Genomic DNA, 19,726 nt, shown 5'->3' with positions numbered 1-19,726 from the left:
ATCAATAATTAGGTTTTAAAAGAGGAAACTAATACAAACAACTAAAGTGGATATATACAAGGAAAACCAGATACACTAAAAGATGGAAAAGGCAAAAGGAAAAATTCCAGGTTCTTTTGACTCTATTCTTGTCCTAAATACCACCTACAAGGAACTAGTTTTATTTATCATAAAAACACTTTTTCTTGGCCTTGGTATCAGTTCTGTTCTAGTACTCTTTCTGTGGATTTGGTCAAACAGATTGTTATAACTTAACTTTCTGCAGTCTAGTTTGGCAATTCTTAAATGTGAGGGAGGGTAGGGTTCGAATAGGTCAGATATCATAGCTATAACCAGGGTAGGGAGATCCCAAATTTAGAGGATATAAAAAAATTAATACATTTATACTTTTAACATGTATAGAAATAAATCCTACTTCCTTCAAGTGAATCTGACCTAATTATTTCTTATATTATTTTCTTTTTTACTTTACACTTATTTAATATTTTATTTCCCCCAGTTACATGAAAAACAATTTTAACATGTTTTTTACATTTTCTTCCTTTATATCTCTTTGTTCTGGCATATAATAGTGGCTTAATAAATGCTTATTGATCAATACATATGATGATCATATGTTATGTTCCCTCTTCTTTTTAAATTTTTTATTAAAGCTTTTTAATTTTCAAAAGATATGCATGGGTAATTTTTCATCATTTATTTCAATTTTCCTCCCCCCCCCGGCCCGTTTTCTAGATAGCAAGTAATCCAATATATGTTAAACAATAGTTTAAAAAATGTTAAATGCAATATATGCATACATATTTAAACAATTATCTTGCTGTACAAGAAAAATAAAATTAAAAAGGAAAAATGAGAAAGAAAATAAAATGCAAACAAATGTCAAAAAGAGCGAGAATGCTATGTTGTGTTCCACACTCCCATAGTCCTCTCCCTGGGTTAGATGGCTTTCTTCATCACTGAACAATTGGAACTGCTCTGAATCTCTCATTATTGAAAAGAGCAAACTTCCATCAGAATTGATCATCACATAATCCTATTGTTGCCATGTACAATGATCTCCTGGTTCTGCTCATTTCACTTAGCATCAGTTCATGTAAGTCTCTCCAAGCCTCTCTAAAATCATCCTGCTGGTCATTTCTTACAAAACAATGAATATTATGGAATATTATACACCACAACTTATTCGGCCATTCTCCAACTGATGGGCATCCACTCAGTTTCCAGTTTCTTGCTACTACAATTTTGCACATGTGGATCCTTTTCCCTTCTTTAAGATATCTTTGGGATATAGGTCCAGTAGAAACACTGCTGGTCAAAGGTATGCACAGTTTGTTAGCACTTTGGGCTAACAAATTCTAAATTGCTCTCCAGAATGGCTGGATCAGTTCACAATGCCACCATCAATGTATTAGTGGAAGATGATGGAAAGGACACACGCTTCTTTCTGAGCTCTCCTATTACTCTCACACTAATTATGAAATTCAGCCTCTGAAATACTGAAATAATATCAGAATCCACGATTACTGAGAGTACAGCAAATTACCAGAAGAAGATTTAATTTCCTTTTTTTTCTCTTATTGCCAAAACTAGCATTTCTAATAGAGTATTAAATAGTAATGGTGATAGTGGGCAATCTTGTTTCACCCCTGATCTTCTTGGGAATAGATCCAGTTCATCCCCATTACATATGATGATTGCTGATGGTTTTAAATATATGCTACAGATCCTTTTAAGGAAAACTCCATTTATTCTTAACTTTCTAGTGTTTTTAATAAGAATGGGATGTTAGATTTTATCAATTTTTTTTTCTGCTTCTATTGAAGTAATCATGATTTTTGTTAGTTTGGTTATTGATATAGTCAATTATGCTAATAATTCTCCTAATATTGAACCAGCCCTGCTTTCCTAGTATAAATCCTATTTGGTCATAATGTACAAACTATTTTCAAAGTCAAATAAAAATGGTAAAGTAAAAACTGGATAAAGATATGAGAATAAGGGAAGAAAATTATAAGACTAGTGTCTTCTTGGTAAAGAGGTACAAAAATATTGAAAAAAGTAACACTAAAAACATTTGATCAAATGAAAAAAGAGGTATAAAAGCTCACTAGAAAATAATTTGTTAAAAATTTGAACTGTAGGGGCAGCTAGGTAGCACAGTGGATAGAGCATCAGTCCTGAAGTCAGGAGGACCTGAGTTCAAATTTGTCCTCAGCCACTGAATACTTTTTAGCTGTGTGACCTTGGGCAAGTCACTTAACTCCAATTGCCTCAGCAAAGGAAAAAAAAAAGAAAAAGAAAAAGAAAAATCTAAATAAAAATTAGAACTGGATTGAGCAGGATGCTTTCAGGAAAAAACCTGAAAAGATTTACACAAACTGATACAAAGTGAAATGAGAAGCACCAGGAGAACATTGTACACAGTAACAACAATATTGTATGATGATATTTTTAAAAGTGAATGTTAATATATCTAGTTACGTATAATTGAGAAAAATAAATTAAATGTTTAAACAATAAGAACTGAAGCCTAATGAACTTACAAGATGCTGACATGATAAAAAAAAAGTCAAAAGAATGAAAAAAATATAAAAATAAAATGTGAAATATTTTCCTGGAAAAACAACTGACATGAAAAAAGAGATTGAAGAGAGCTAATTAAAGAATTACTGAACTAAAAGTCTTGATCACAAAAAGAGCCTATGCTAATATTGCAGAATTATCTATGCATATGTTTTGAAAAATAAAAAAGCTTTAATAAAAACACAAAGTTAAAAACCCCTGAAATACCCAGATAATTAAAGCAAAATTGTCTTTTTAAAAAGAGCTATACATCATTTTAAGAAATCATAAAAGAAAACTTCTCTAATATCTTAGAACTAGACAGAAATATAAAAATTATAACAATCCACACATCACCACTCTCAATGAAAGTTCTCAGGAATATTGCAGTCAAATTCCAAAGCTCCCAGATTAAAAGAAAATAGTTCAAGCAAACAGAAAGAAACCAGTCAAATATGATAGTGCACAAGAGATTTAGCAGCTATCATATTTAAGGAAAGGATGGCTTAGAATAGCATATTCCAGAAGTCAAAAGAACTAGAATTACAACCCAAAATAACCTTATACAGAAGAACTGACAATAATCCTTCAGAGGGAAAATTCGATATTTAATGAAATAGAAGACTTTAAAGCATTCCTGATGTAAAAAAAAAAATCAGTGCTGAAGAGAAAATTTGACTTTCAAAATACAAGACCAAAAAAGGGCACAAACATGAAAGAGAACTCATAAGGAGGTCAATGAGATTAAATTTTTTATATTAGTATATGGGAAGATGAAACATGAGACTCCTAAAAGCAATAAAAACAGGCAAGGAAATAAAATTAACATTCCTTGCAGAAGATATGATGGCATATATAGAGAACGCTAAAAACTAGTTGAAACAATTAACAGCTTCTCCCTTACACAACTGGTTCTCCCAAAATTGGCTCCTTGTCTTATGTCCATATCCTCCTTCTGTCCACACTACAGGACTAAGATAACCAGTCAAAATCTATCTATAATTTTGGCATGTTTTAGTGAGCACCTCCCTTTCTGTCATTGTGATCAATGCTAAAGAATACGCTTTCTTCTCATGAAACTTTTCTGAATTCATTCATAACCAGGATGCTTTACGTACACAAAACAGGGTTGTTGTTGTTTTTTTAATTTTTAAAATGCCATGTATTATAAGTGGGACTTTATTTTCAGAAAACTCATTAACTATAGTATAAATTTAACAGCAGTGCTGTGCCTTAACCATCAGTCCCACAGCTAGTACCTTCTCATGACAAGAAGTCAAAGAGCCAGCCTTCCCAGTTTCTGTTTCATCTCTCATTGCCCAGTGGCAAATTCCTTGGGGAGCCATAGCTCCTTCAGTGGAAAATATCCAGGCAGCACCATCAACACGAGGATGAGGGAAAGATAGAGGAGAGGAGAGGAACTTAGAAACAATTTAATCTGAACTAAATACTTCTGTTTCAGTACTCTGTGGCTCTCCTTAATATCAAAGTATCTGTTATGAGGAATATAGAATCATAGATTGAGCAATGGAAGAGACCTCAAAGTAAAGTTCATCTGGTACAATCTCATTTTTACACATGAGAAAACTAAGGCCCAAGGTAACTAAATAGAAGAGCCAAATTCTAAAATCCCTCATTTCCTACAGCACCTTCTTGCTTCTCTATTTGTTTAATTTGTTCAGTCAATGAGTTCTGCCCATCCTGACTTATAAATGAGCACCAGGTGCTATGGGTATAATAGCTATGGGAGCTATTAAGTACAATTATATTGGCGGTACATAGCCTTTCTTCTTCATCAAATAGCCCCTCTGGGATCCCTATGCCTAAATTTTTGACTTATTTGTAGATTAAGAGTTATTTTCAAAATGATGTTAAGTCTATGTCTTGTTTTTATACTAGATTATTATACAGAAACTAACAAAGACAGGAAAGAAGAAAGATTTAGGGCAATAAGAATCAAAATACCAGTTAATAATTCTATTGTTTGGAAAATGTTCTGAGAGTATTATCAAAAACAACAAAAATAGCTATTTTGCTTGAAGATTTTTATAGCAGCGTTATTTATAATTGTAAAGAAAGGAGAAAAAAGAACAGAAGCAGTTAAAATGCTCAATAATTAAGGGCCATTTAAATAAATAAAACCAATGGAATATTATGATACAATTAAGACCCACAAATGACTATATGAACAAATATGAAAAGACCTTTAAAAGAGAATAATACAAAGAGAGGACTAGGTAAGCAGAATAGGTCTAAGTTCAACTAAGGTCTACTAATGTCTAAGAAAAAAATTAAATGGGAAGGGAAAGAGGGAAAAAAAGAATCCTGCTGGACACATACGAGGAATTAAAAAGTTGTCATTTTATAAATGAAATCTAAGGTATTTAAATGCAAATAGTTGCAAAGCAAGTTCACTTGGTTACTTTAGTGCTTAATATTAATTTTTCGATTAGCCATTTTAAAATTCCAATACAATGTACATTTATTCAAAAGAGATTGTTCTAAATACCCATACCAGTAAAAACAAAGTGGTATAAGATGCAGATTACAATATGTGGCTGGACAGGTGAGCCAATTAAGTTAAATAATTGGTGTATGCATCATATATTAGTGCTACATATTAAAATGAGTTAAACCCATAAATTAATAGGAAAAAAAGAGTTAGGATTAACTTGTTTGGTGGGGGGGGAGGAATGTGAAGTGTTATCAATGAACTTAATATGCTAATTAGTACAAAAGTCTATCTTTGTAATAATAATATTGACCTTGTAGAAGACAATCTAGAAGAATTCTTCCAAGACTTCCAGGAAGATATTCTATGGAGCATCTAAAAACCTTGATGAAAATCACACAAAATTAGAAAATATAGATGGTAGGTGATCTAGGTAATCAGCACCAAAAGAGGGAAAGATAAGGTCAGAGATTCACTAAAGTATTAAAGGATTTAATGAAATATATTTATGAATCATAGTGAACTATATGTGGAATAAATATTGTGGAACTCCACATTATCAGGAGAATCAATACTGCAAGCAATTCAATGAATAGTGGAAAGAAACATGGTAAGTGTAAATAGGCCAAAACACTAGGCCAAAAACATCCTCTAGATGAGGAGTTGCATAGGAATACAAATGATGGGACGGGTTGTTTCATAAGAGTGAAAAAAAAAAATAACAAACAGCCTGAACAATGCACTATTATCCATGAAATTATGAAAAGCCTCAAAGGAAAAACTCCAGTGCATTAAATGGATCTGTTATTGTTGATTTGTAAAAAGACATGTATGACTTTAAAAATATTAATTATCTTAAGATTTTTTTGGAAAGGCGGGAGATCTCTGTTTTCTTTTGTAACATGACTTTTTATGGAAATATTTTGCATATCCTCTCATGGTATCTTCTCATGCAGGGAAGCAGGGTAAGCTGGGGAGGGGGAAAGTGAGAGAATCTGAAAGTTAATGTTTTAAAAACAAATGTTAAAAAGTTTCTTTCATATGCTTGCAAAAATATTAATTTTTTTTAAAAGACATGTATGATATTTAACATGTATTGGTCAACCTGCCATCTGGGGAGGGGGAAGGAGGGGAAAAATTAGAACAAAAGGTTTGGCAATTGTCAATTTTATAAAATTACCCATGCAGATATCTGGTAAATAAAAACTATTTTTAAAAAAGGACATATATGAGAATTGTATGTGGCAAAATGCCCTGATAGAACATCCTCTGCCCTGAAGAGATCACGGCACCAAGAAAGTAGAGGAACTCTCCTGTGTCTAAGTGAAAGGTGGTGCCAGTCTGACCATCAGGAATGGTTTTTCATTCCAAAACTATTCATATGAAAATTAGAAAATAACAATAAAATTTACTACAATACCTAAGAAAAAAGTCATTTGTTTTACTTGGAGAGGTGAAATGTAGAGAAGCAGATGGAGTCACTTGGGATTAAATTCCATCCTATACTTATTAGCTGGGTAATCATAGATGAACTTCACTGAGCCTCAATCTCTTAAGCAAGAACTGAGGGGTTATTTATTTATTATAACAAGGGGGTTATTTATTTGTAGCATGGAGGTCAGAGACAGCACAGCATAGAGATTAAAGTGCAGTATCTGAAACAACAGATTCTGAATAAACACTTAAATGATTAATGGGAGGAGAGTCAAGCCTGGAACCCAGAAGAACTGGAGTCCCATCTCCTCTCTGATGTATACTAGTTCTGTGATCATAACCAGGTCATTTCACCTCTAGTTGCCCCCACAAGAAATTCTCCAAGCCTATCAATTATAGAGGAGTACTGATGGATTCCCTACATGGGAGAAATACTGGAGTTTTTAAATTATGGGCACAATCAGAAACTTACATCCTACCTCACAATGTTGTAATAATAATAATTACATATATATGTACATATTTACATACTTCTTATCCTTATTCTTTATCACTTTTGTAAATGGGTTTGGAAGGTGACAAAAATACAACCATCACCTTTTCCCAAGTATCTGGTAACCCATTTCTTGGTCCTACTGCCTTGATCATAGTATTGGAGTTTTCTCTATTCCCTCTGTTCTTCTAGGAAGATAGGATATATTGCTTCAGCCTCATCCTTCTCAACCTCTCCTCGGTACTTGATCCTGTTAACTATCTTCTCCTTTAGGAGATTATCTCTTTTCTAGGCTTTTACGATTCTTGGTTCCCCTCTTACCTGCCTGAATCATCCTTTTCAGTCTGCTGCATCATTATCCAAGCCTCATCCTGAATCATGACTATCCTACAAGGTTCCATCCTGAATCCTCTTTACCTCTTTTCTCTCTGCATTCATTCACTTGGTGAATCCATCAGTTATTATAGGTTCAATCATCTTCTCTGTGAAGATTGCTTCCAAAGCTATAAATCCAGCTCAAGATGGAGACAGTCTTACATCACCAATCGCGTATTGGTCATTTTGACCTGGATACTCCATAGATATCTCAAACTTAAGACATTTAAAAACAGAACTTACTATTTTTGCCACTTAATCCCTCCATTTTTGAGTTTACTCACTTCATTTAAGAGTACCACTATTCTTCTAGTTATCCAGGCCCACAGTCTGACATCATCCTCTAATCCCCACTCTCATTAACCCCGTTATCCATTCTGCTAACAAATCTTGTCTTTTTGACCCAAATAACATCTCTCTTACTCATCCCCTTCTAAATACTTTCACACCACCATGCTCCTTCAGGCTCTCACCTGAAATTTTGCTTGGAATATTGCAATAGTTACTTAAGTGTTCTCCCTGCCCCAAATTTCTCCCCTTACTAATTCAACAACACCCAGTTGCTAAAATGATTTTCCTAAAGAGCAAATCTCATAACCAAGAGAACATTCTATGTTGTAACAGCAACATTGTTTAAAGAATAATTGTGAACAACCAAATTATTCTGAGTATTACAAGTACTCAAATCAATTTATCTCTAGAGAAAGAACTTATAAACAGAAGTATGTATAGTATAATTTTATCTTTACAAATATCTTTACAAATCATGGTCAAATGGTGGCTCTCTCTAGTGTGGGGTGAGGAGGGAAGGAGGGAGACAGGTCAGAACTTAAAGTGTAGCAAAACAAAACAAAAGAAGCAAGTTTCACCAAATTGCTCCATTATTCAATCATCTCCACTTCTTCCCTATTACATTTTCATATGAATTATAAATTTTTTTTTATATAAATTCTTCACAACTTACCTTTCAGTCCTGCATTTACTCCCCTCCCTGCAAACTCTTCCAGCCAAACTGGCTATCTTACTGTTCTTCATACACAATCTTCCGTTTTCCATCTCCCCCCTCCTTGTCGCCCTCTCCTCTTGTCCATTTCCCATTTATCTCCCCTCCCCCAGTAGGATCCTCGATTTTCTTTAGGACTCAGCTGAAGAACTACCTTCTGAATGAGATCTTCCCAGTCTTTCCTTACTTCCTCCTCCATCCCTTACAAATCTTTTCCCACAAATTTGCCTTGTGTTTTTTATAAGTTTTGCATATATTTCTAAATACACTTATTGTCTCTCCTGTAAGATGTGAGCTCCTTGAAGTCAGGAAATAGTTTGTTTTTGTCTTTATCTCCCTGAAGACTGGCACTTGATAGGTTAACTGATTGATTAGCATACCAGGAACCAAATAAGAATCAGGAGACTTGAGTTCTACACTTTATTTTACTCCTAATTCTTTGTGCTACCCAAAATAAATTATTTAATCTTTTAGACAAAATTTTTCTATAAGGAAGGCACAAGTAATGTATAATACATTTCTTCCCTTTAAAGACCATAAAGGTTTTTTTTTTGTTTTGTTTTGTTTTTTAAAGAGCTGGAAAAGACCTTAGGTTAATCCAACCCTGGTATTAATGGAGTATCCAAAGCCTGAAGCCATCCAGGAGCTTATAATCAAGTTAGCAAAAAAATATTTTCATACATGCCACAGAACTACATGAGACGGAATGTAACAAAGGCCATAATCATTAATAATTAAAGGCAAACTCAGACACTTAACATTTCCTAGCTCTATGACCCTGGGCAAGTCACTTAACCCCAATTGCCTCAGAAAAAAATAAAATAAAATAATTAAAGGCAAAATCTTACCAGTCTGTGTTTGAGGCCAGATAGAGAGGGAAAGTGTGGGCCAAAATTAATGGAGATGTTTTCAAGAAGTTTTGAGCTTTTTCGAAGAGCCTAGGAGGATAAGTAGGACTTGGACAGATGGAAGAGGGGAGGAAAAGTATTTCTAGTTTAGGGAATGAATCATGGAACTGAGGAGCCTAGTGTGATCTAGTGGGTTGGAAAGCCACCTAAGAGGCAAAAAGAGGGAGCCCAGTCTTTACTCTTACGGGTAACAGCTGTGTGATCCTGGGTAAGTAATTTAACCTCTGAGGCACTGGGAACTCTTTGAGATAAGAGGCCAAGAAAGAGGAACCTGAGTGGATGCCCATCAATCAGAGAATGGTTGGGTAAATTATGGTATATGAAGGTTATGGAATATTATTGTTCTGTAAGAAATGACCAGCAGGATGATTTCAGAAGGCCTGGAGAGACTTACATCAACTGATGCTGAGTGAAACGAGCAGAACCAGAAGATCATTATACACTTCAACAATGATACTGTATGATGGTCAGTTCTGATGGATGTGGCCCTCTCCAACAATGAGATGAACCAAATCATTTCCAATAGAGCAGTAATGAACTGAACCAGCTACACCCAGCGAAAGAACTCTAGGAGATGACTATGAACCACTACATAGAATTCCCAATCCCTCTAGTTTTGTCCGCCTGCATTTTTGATTTCCTTCACAGGCTAATTGTACACTATTTCAAAGTCTGATTCTTTTTGTACAGCAAAACAACTGTTTGGACATGTAGACATATGTTGTATTTATACTTTAACATATTTAACATCTATTGGTCAACCTGCCATCTGGGGGGGCAGAGGAAATTGGAACAAAAGATTTTGTCAAAGCTGTAAAATTACCCATGCATATATCTGGTAAATAAAAAGCTATAATAATTGAGAGAGAGAGAGAGAGAGAGAGAGAGAGAGAGAGAGAGAGAGAGAGAGAGAGAGAGAGAGAGAGAGAGAGAGAGAGAGAGAGAGAGAGAGAGAGAGAGAGAGAGAGAGAGAGAGGAGGCCAAACTGCATTGGAAGTATATGAAAAATATGGTGTTTTGGGTTTGTGTGTGTGTGTGTGTTTTAAATCCCAATTTGGAGTTTCCCAAACCATGGAAATCACGACTTCAGTGCCGGTGGACTCTCTTCCAGCAGAACTTCTCCCAGCATTCCCACGTATCGGGTCTCAATAAACAGTTCGTCTGTGGCCAAGTTGAACTAATGGAAATATTGACAGGCAGCAGCGAGGATGTCGGTAGAACAGAAAATAAATCGGAGGAAAACGATTTCGGGCGGGGACGCCCTCATCTCTTTGGAATGTTTCTAGAAGCCGGGCTGCGCTCTCAGAACCTCGGGCTTCGGCGCAGGCGGCTGTGAGACGGCAGCTGGTCATGGAGTTCCCCTCCCTGCAGAGACTATTTTATTCTCCCTTTTAAGGTGGGAACAAGCGCCAACGCAAGGAGGCTTCTCCCGTAATAAAGCCACAAAGACAACCTGCCGTCCCGGACCCAACAGGTCGTTTTAAGTACTTTCTCCAGGCCTTCCAGCTCGTTTTCTACAATTACAGGTGTGGGGGCGTGGGGGGGGGGGGGGGAGGCGGCTCATCAGTTTCTTTCCTTCAGTTTCCGTTTGGTGAAACCTCGAGGCGAGTTGCCATGGCAGCGATGCGTTTCCTAGAGGGCTCTAAGTATCCCAGGTGGTACATGCCAGGGGCGGGGATGGGGGCACGTGGCCCTCTATCACTTTCCGGAGTCTTTCCCCCGTGCCCACTCCTGGGTGCTCCCGCAGCATCTTCCAGTTTTGCCAGCTCCAGGACCACGCTATTACTGCTCTCCCTTTTCACAGATGGGGAAACTGAGGCCACATAGAAGAGGCGACTTGTTCAGGATGCCAGGCGGGAAGATGGGCTGCTGGCTCCCCGCCAGGGAAAGTCACTCAGCCCCCTTCCAGCCTCAGTTTCCTCATCTGTAACAACGGGGGTGGCGAGCCCAGAGGGGCTCTACGACAGTGCGCGCACGCGCTCCCGTACCGCGGCTTTACAGACCGGGAGGACCTCGGCCGCCCCTCCACCCTCATCAATCCCAGAGGCGCTGGGGGAGGAGTTCAGGACACCACGTGGGCACGGAACCGCGGCTTCCGGGCGCTGTTTCCGGGCGGGCGGCTTTGGAGGGAGGACCGGAAGAGGGCCGCCGGGAGTGCCGGTTCCGGAACCGATTTGACCGGGAGAGAACGCGGCGGGGCGTCTTGGAAGTTCGGGCGTCTGCCCGCGCCATGGCGGCCTGGAGGCTGTTGGCCCGCGCGGCCGACGGGCTGTGGGCTCTGGGCGCTGGCAGGAGTGGCGGGTACGCGGGCCTCGGGGCCGGGGGCTCGGGCGGAGGGCGGCGCGGGCGGGCCAGGGGCCGGAGCCGCCGGGGTCCCCGTCCCACCCGGGGAGGGGGTCCGGTGGAGGCAGTGGGGGAGGGGCCGCTGTCATTCAGAGGTGCTTAATAAGTGCTCGGGCCCCATGTGGCTATTTATCTGCAAACGTTTATTAAGCGCCCATGCTGTGCCCTCACTATATACCAGGTCCTAGGAAAGCAGAGAAGTGTGCGGGCATTAATTAAGCCCCGTGACGTGCCCGCGCTATATACTAAGTTCTGGGAATGTAGAGAAGCAGGAGGGCATTTATTAAGCGCCCATGATGTGCTAGTGCTCTATATTAAGTCTTGAGAGTACAGAGAACCATGCCTGCATTTATTAAGCACCACTGTATATCATCTTGTGATTGCAGAGAAGTGTGTGGGCATTTATTAAGCGCCCATGATATGCTAGTGCTCTATATTAAGTCTTGAGAGTACAGAGAACCATGCCTGCAATTATTAAGCACCACTGTATATTGTCTTGTGATTGCAGAGAAGTGTGTGGGCATTTATTAAGCGCCCATGATGTGTCCAGTAAGACTTAAGGGGCTCCTTGAATGTTTAGATACAGAAAAATTATACTGGGGGGTCCGGGATGGGCCTTGTCCTGGGCCGGGCTCATCCAGCAGGTGCAGCAGACCAGCTTCATAAAACTGTGGTTGTGACCTCACTTGGGGGCTGTGGAACTGAGATTTATCATCAGTAAAAGTTTTCGTTCTGTACCCTATTTTATATACTTATATATCCGGGGCGACATAGAAATTTCTCCGGGGAAAAGGGGCTGGGAGTGAGAAAAATGTAAGCCGGGGTTAGAGGCCACCGGAGTCCACGAGGGTCTGCCTTCTTCCCCAGACTTGTTTGGTGGGAGCACCAGGATCGGGGTGCGGGGCTCCTGCTTACGAGGCCTTTGAACTTGGCAGGGGTTTAGTCTGTGAACTTGTATCCCCTAGAACTGATGTTTTTTACATTTCAGTTTAATGGGTTTTCTGTAATCCTGGGTACTTCATGCACTGAAGACCATGTTTGGGAAGAGTCAGTAGATTTCCTCGGATTGCCAAAGGGGTCCATGACACAAAAAGGGTTTAAGAAGTCTGGAGAATGAAAGCTGCAGGAGGACAGAAACAACCACCACATTTGTATCTGTAGCCCCAGGTCCTGGCAAGGGCTTTATCAGTGTTTAATCAGTTGATTCAAATTGTCGGGATGTGCCGGACCCTTTAGAAACAGAACCGCCGGAGATGAGACGTCCAAGTAGCATTTCACTGGAGTTGGAAACCCCTTAAGATTAAAAAATTAGAATGCTGCTCGGGCTTCATATGTAAAAAAACAAAAGAGGTGACTTTTCAGTTGTTCTTATAGCTTTGGTTCTTTTCTTTGGCCATTATTATTGCCTGTTTTGTTGTGTTTTTGTTGTTGACGTGTTCCAGTCTGTCAGATTAGAAGGGATAAGTTGATCTGTTTTCTTTTACCTTGACAGGTCACACTTCAGCCTTACTGTGCGATGCACCCATGGGGCGAGTTCTACCTGGTGGCATGAACATCTGTCTGAAGAAAATTACAAGTTTCTTAAACAGTTAACTGCCGAAGAATATGAGGCTCAAACAGCAAGTAAACTGTGTCCTCTGAAGGATGAACCATGGCCCATACATCCTTGGGAGCCAGGTGCTTATCTTACTTGTTTGAGGATTTTACTTTTAGGCTCTGGTCACTTTTTTTATGTCAAGTATATACATTTATGTACTTTATTTCTGATCTTTCTGATACAATGAAGTATTTAAGGATGAATAAATGATTAATTATATTAATCTGTCTTAAACCTCTAACTAGTAAGTTTAACTTTCATTAAAAAGGTTCCCTACAATAAATTATTTTTTTGAGTGACTTTTCATATTCCAGACCTAAACTGTGTGAGGAGTGAGGATCATTTTGCTTAGGTATTCAAAACTAGGCTCAATTAAAAAAAAAAAAAAAAAAAAAAGCCTAAAAATTAAAAAAAAAAAAAATAATAATAAGGAGAAGGAGGAAGAAGCCCAAGTCAGGACTATCCAGAGCATTGATGTCCATGGGGTTTTGGAGTGTACAAGGCTACCCTAAAACTCTGCTTCTTAGTCTGGTAGAGAGCTTGCTATGAGTTCAAGCGCTGCAAGGAACTGGGCTTGCCTTGTATGCTTTCTGCTGTGGCAGAAGGGCCAAGTGTGGCTTCTTCAGAGCTCGTGCAGCAAACTCTTCCTTGTGGTAGCTGATGGGACAAACTTTCTACAACGGTTTCCTCCGTCCTAAACTCTCCCAAATGTCCCAGCTGTTTTCCTCCTTGAGACACGAGTCTGGGAATGTCCAATTAATACTTTGAGGATGTTATTAGATATTGCAAAGCATAAAAGTGAGCTTAATGCTTCAAAAGCTCTTGTGCTTGAATAGTCCTTGGCTGGTTTGTACAAATGTCTACAGCATTGAGTATTGTTCCTGCATGTCTACTACCAATAGCTGTTTCATCCATGTATGGAGCATTTGTTTGTCTGAGTAATAAGTTTTTGATGTATAGCTGGTGTTATGTATATAGAACATTGGGCCCAGAATCAGGAAAATCTAAGTTCAAATCCAGGCTCAGACACTTATTAATCGTGTAATCCTGGGCAAACAATTAGTCTCAGTTTCCTCATCTAGAAAATGGGAATAATCCAGAACCTACTTTTGGGGGATATTGTAAGCATCAAATGAGATAATGGTTGTAAAGCACTTAGCATAATGCCTGCCACACAGTAAATACTATGTACATGTTATATGTTATCTGTCTTGAAATCATATCATTTGGGGAGAAAAATGATTTTAAGGTTGTGTTCAAAATGGTAAAATCTTTGGGGTTTTTTAAATTTCCAGGTTCCGTAAGAGTTGGTCTTATTGCCTCAAAATTGGGCATGATGCCTTTATGGACCAAGGATGGTAAAAAACACGCTGTCACATTACTTCAGGTAATAAAATACGTCCCAAAAAACAGGACCTGTTATTCATGCCTATTGTAGCTGGTCATAAATAGGATTACATGCCTGTGTACTATGTAACACTAGAACATTTTGTTGGGAAAGTGGAACAGACAGAAATGTCAGGCCCAGTGAGGATATGCCATAAGCCAGGGCCAGTTAGTAACTGCTGTGCAACTTATAGGCTGGGCAGTTACTTAGGACAAAGATTTGAACTGGGGCACACAAACCTTCCGAGCTCAGCCTCCTCACACCCTGGATCAGAGAACTGGCATTAATGGTTAAGGAACTCAGCTATTTTTAATCAAAATTGTTTCTAAAATTTTGCCAGGGATCAGCGTGAGGCTCACTGATCTCTATGTTTCTATTTGATCTGGAACCAGAAGAACTTATTCTAGATTGAGTCAGAATGCCAGATCATGTCAAATAAGCATGCCAGCTTATATTCTGGATGTCCTGATGCAAATGAGAACTTTCATTCATCTACTAACTGTTCAAACTAAAACTTTGTTGGCTTCTGTTTGCTTTATCACATGGATAAGCTTTGAACTCAAAGCTTTGTGATTTCTTCCACTTCTCCACTTCTGTGAGTATATACACTGAATGACAGTTCTGACTCCTCAGCAGATACATAGTGAAAGAAGTTAGGGTCTTACTTACCTTAGTAAGCTTACATAGCCCTAGTTTAAGTGTACATGAATAATGTCATTAAATGGAATTTTGCATTGTAACCTTTCCCTTTCTTGGGTTTGTCTTTAAGGTACAAGATTGTCATGTCCTAAAATATACTCCAAAGGAAGAATGTGAGGGGAATCGAGGAACCCTATTAGTAGGAGGAAAAAATGTATCCCAGTTTTCTGTAAGTTACTATGTATAAGAATAAGTACTTTGCATGAGTTACAGATAAATTATTTTGTCTTAAAACTACAGTACTACAAATTATCTTTTGGTCTGTGAGCAAATTACTTAAGTTTCTGTGACTTAGTCTCTGTAGTAAATCATAATATTTTTTCAGAAGGAATAAATACTGCTGGCAGTTATTAGATATAGTTAATAAAGAGTTTGGAGTTCTGGAAAAAAACTAATTATGAATAAAAATATATTTTTGAAATAAAATTCTTCAGATAGAATGCTAATATGACATAACTCTAAGCTTTTAAATTTTTTCTTTTAAAATTATTTCACTTTTCTTATTTCCTAGAAATAACCAGCTCTTCCATATTCATATCTTTCTTAGCTCTCAGAAAGTAGACATATTAGCTTCATGAAGCTGAGATATATTTTTCTTTAATTGCAAGTTATTTGTAAGCAGAATATAAGCTTAGAGTATAATGTGTACTGCCTACTTTAATAGCAACTTATATTTGCTTTAATAAAGCCCAGAAAAATATTGGCTAAATAGGGGAAAGGTTCCTTGTTATTTGCCCAGTTCCGGGAATGGCAGACACACAATTGTGCTAAATGCTGGGAGTACAAAGGTAGAAATGAAACAGGGGCTGATGTGAGAGAGAGAGAGATTGTATACAAAATAAATGCTGGCTAAATTCTGGTTACAGCCCCAGAATCTGGGGCCTTCAGGAAAGGCTCCATGTAAAAGGTGGTACCGGGGCAGAGTTTTGAAAGATTCTGGGCAGAGGATTCATGAGAGGAAAATCACTTTGGCAGCCTCTGGGAAAATGGATTGGGGAGGGGCGAGGCACGGTGCTAGGTAGACCGTCCTGGCAGTGCAGGTAGTAAGTGAGAAGACCTTGAAGTGATTGTGGGAGCTGTGGGGGGGAGGGGGGAGTCCATGCAGAAGCAGGGGCTATGGAGAGTGAAAGCTCATCAAAGGTCAGTGCCAGGATGGCACACCTCAGGGCCTGGGAGGACAGAGGGCTCTGGAGAGAGGTCACGTGTTTTGAATCTAGCGGAGAGGAGGGGGAGAGGGGGTGTTAAATAAGATAATAAGGTATAATTTCATAAATGTTTGTCAGGTTGAATTGAAAGTATCCTTTGTGGCCAAGGTCTTAAAAAGCATTTGCTTTTAACCCTGGGCCACCCATGGCTTCCTGATACTCTTCAGCAATCAAACATTCTGTGGATATTTGCATTTTTTTTTCTTTTAGTTTTCCAAGTTCATTGGAATTTGATTGTTAGTACAGAAAAAGAAAATGTTTAAAAACAAAAAAATTATAATAATATAAAGAATAGATATTTGCTTTTATTGAAATTGATTTGAAGCAAAAAGTTGAAGTTTTTTATCAGTTTTAAAAAGAGGAATAATTGTATCTCTTAATAGAACTGAAACAGTTTCAAGGAAACTAAATTGTTCATTAGTTCTGGTTCAGTGAGGCAGTGTGTTGTATTGGAAACAGTTACATTAGGATTCAGACCCAGGTTCAAAAGCAGGCACTCAGCTTTTCAGTTTGCTCATGTCTGAAATGTTAAGGAGGCTGTTTGTATTTTTTAGAATGCAGAGTGCGGGGACGTTCTTGCCCCCTTGGGCTCTGCCAGGGGAGGGATGTATCTGAAATGTTCCTTTTATGGCACACATCTCTTCCTAGAAGCAGGCAGCACAAAGTAATTGAAGAGGGAGGGAGCACAGATGGCCCCGGGGTGGGGGGTGCGAAGGTGGGGAGAGGAGGTTCAGAAAAGGGCCATCTTGAAACAGCCTTCCCTTAATCTTGCCATCCCTGTGATCCTCACCCTCTGCCTCTTCTCTACTCCTGTGAGAAAGCTGAGTGCCCTCATTGCCAACCCCTTGTCTTCCAGAGCCTCTGTATTCTAGCTTCTGACCTAAATTCAGCTGAAGCCCCTCCTTCCCCCATCTAAAGCTCTGTGTCATCTCCTAATCTCCAGACCTCATGGCCTCTTCTCAGCCTCTCGGTGGCACATACCACTGCCAGTCACTCCCTTTTTCCCAGGCCTCTGTGAGTCTGCCTTCTTCTGGTCATTCCTTCTCAGTCATCTTTATATTATACCCATTCAGCTGTCACATGGTCAACTCTGTACCATCTCTCCTCATAATCTCATAGTTTCAATCTCAAAACTCCACATGTGATTCCCAGATCTGTTTCTCTTTCCCAAACTCTTTGTGAGCTACATACTTCCCCCTTCCCAGCAGTTGCCTTATAAACACTTGACTTGGCTGTTCCATAGACACCTGGAACTCAACATGACAAAAATAGAATTCAGTGTCTTTTCCCCAAACACTTCCCTATTTCCAGACTTCCCTCTTCCTCTTAAGGGCGCCATGATCCTGCAGGTCATCCTGAGCCACAGACTCAGTGTCATTCTTGACACAGCCTTTCTGCCATCAAATCTTGCTTCTCCTTATACAACAATAAAAATATTGACATAGTTATTATCTAGGCTTTTTCTATCCTTCTGGTATGTCATTTTGTTTTCCCTAAGACACATATGAAGTGATTTCTAATGTTTGAGATCTCTTTTGTAAGTTTTCTGGCAAAGATTTCTTCATTCTATACTTGGTCTTGTTCCCAACTTTGTCTTAAGTGCTACTTCTCCTTTGAGAAATAAATTAAGATCTGAGGCGTTATAGTCCAAATGTAGTAGTTACTCTGGGCTGATAAGATGGATCATTTAAAAAAAAATGACGATGTATGGTTAGCAAATCTTGGAAGTTTTTGAGGAAGCAAAATTGAAGGGGACTTAAAATGCAGTGGAGAAAAACACAGGAGACATGGTGGCTTACTCTCCAGCAACACAAAAGCTATCAATGGGGAATGTGTGAAAATTTAGTTCCAACCACGTCACTCCCACCTGCCCCCTCTCCCAATCTTATCACTCTCCAACCCTGGTCACCATGCTGAGGACTGACTCCATGACCTTGCTCCAGGGTCAGAGCCATGAGCCGTTGCCCATTTCTGTCCAGTATCCAGCCTCAGGCCAACAACTGGACCTTGCCTTGGGATGCAGCCAGCGATTCCATTGTTCCTGAGTGTAGACGTCCTTTGACAACCCTGGGGCTGCACGTAGTCTCAGAACATGGAGACAACTGCCATTGGCATGTTTCTGTCCCTGGTGGAGTCAGAGCCGTGCCTATTGATTTGGGAGCTGCCTCTTGTCTTGTCCATCTTTTTCTGTTGACCTGGATTGGAAAAAGAAATTTCTCCTTCAATTTCCTCTCATGGCTCAGTCTAGTGCTCATTCCAAATCTCAGAGGAGTATTTTGAGGAAAGCTGGGATTTATTGTTTCCTTTTATTCTGCCATCTTTAACTTTCCTCTATGGAAATGTCAGTTATTCCTTCCTCCCAACCCTGATGTGGGGCTTTTAATTTAAAAAAAAATATATTTTGAGGACTTAATGAATTCAGGATTTGAAGAATTGCATAATAGTTTAAGACCATAGTAAGGGTTTTAAGGAATCATTTTTTTAAGAGGTTAAATGTTTGTGTTCTAGATATCATGGGTGCTGACACATGTTAGTTTTCTGTACTTTTAAAATGGGCAGTTGATTCCTCCCCTTAAATGTAACTACTGTGTTCATGTCTCTTCTCTAATGCTTTATTCTTTTTCAAGTTTATAATCCAAACTGCATCTGGTAGAACTTTGCAAATTAAACTGGGATATCTTCATTTTGAATATTTTGTTAAATTTATTCCAGAGAAGAAGAGAGAATCAAAAGTCCAATTGTATTTAAAACCTTTCTAAGCCACTCTGCAAAATCATACTATTTTTGGCTTTGTTTTTATGGGTATTATAAAAACATTCCATGCTATTGACATTTACTATTTTAGATGGGAAAAAATAAATTTAGATACTAAAAATATTTATTACATGTGGCAGTTTCATTATATTTTCTTCACCCCATTCCGTTCTACACATAGATACATCTTACTTTAGTACCCTATAAGAACTGAATCTCCATTTATGGATTCTTTCAACATGTTTCAAGCCCCAGTATTGCATGGCCAAATTAATTTTGGAAGAGTTATTCTAAGCTTTGTTCATTCATGCTGATGATTTGATTTGTCTTGCCTCACATATTCTTTAGTGACCACTATATTACAACAGAATACTTCCATGGAACCATTGTGTTCCCTCCATTCCTCTAGTTTTCAATGCAGTCCCCCTCATCATGTATAATTACTGGCCACATTTTTCCATAGCTCCTCCATAGAGTATCCTCTCAGTATACCAGAGGCTTACCTTGAGGT

At 38.7% G+C, this 19,726-nt stretch overlaps 1 protein-coding gene and 1 long non-coding RNA gene across 2 annotated transcripts in view; one reads left to right on the top strand and one right to left on the bottom strand.

The window, feature by feature from the left end:
- The window catches only part of LOC141544666 (uncharacterized), a 58,072-nt gene extending 48,824 nt beyond the window's left edge, over positions 1-9,248 (bottom strand). The window contains exon 1 of the long non-coding RNA XR_012482750.1: positions 9,171-9,248. This is a non-coding gene — a long non-coding RNA (uncharacterized LOC141544666). The remainder of the gene's footprint in view (positions 1-9,170) is intronic.
- Positions 9,249-11,034: 1,786 nt separating this feature from the next.
- MRPL3 (mitochondrial ribosomal protein L3) overlaps positions 11,035-19,726 on the top strand; it is a 33,172-nt gene continuing 24,480 nt past the window's right edge. The window contains exons 1-4 of the mRNA XM_074271028.1: positions 11,035-11,531; positions 13,066-13,250; positions 14,466-14,557; positions 15,327-15,425. Of these exons, the coding sequence (XP_074127129.1) occupies positions 11,461-11,531; positions 13,066-13,250; positions 14,466-14,557; positions 15,327-15,425 (447 nt within the window). The 5' untranslated portion in view covers positions 11,035-11,460. The remainder of the gene's footprint in view (positions 11,532-13,065; positions 13,251-14,465; positions 14,558-15,326; positions 15,426-19,726) is intronic.

This window comes from Sminthopsis crassicaudata, chromosome 5 (genome assembly GCF_048593235.1).
Source record: "Sminthopsis crassicaudata isolate SCR6 chromosome 5, ASM4859323v1, whole genome shotgun sequence".
Taxonomy (NCBI): domain Eukaryota; kingdom Metazoa; phylum Chordata; class Mammalia; order Dasyuromorphia; family Dasyuridae; genus Sminthopsis; species Sminthopsis crassicaudata.
This window is presented reverse-complemented; position numbering and strand designations above follow the sequence as displayed.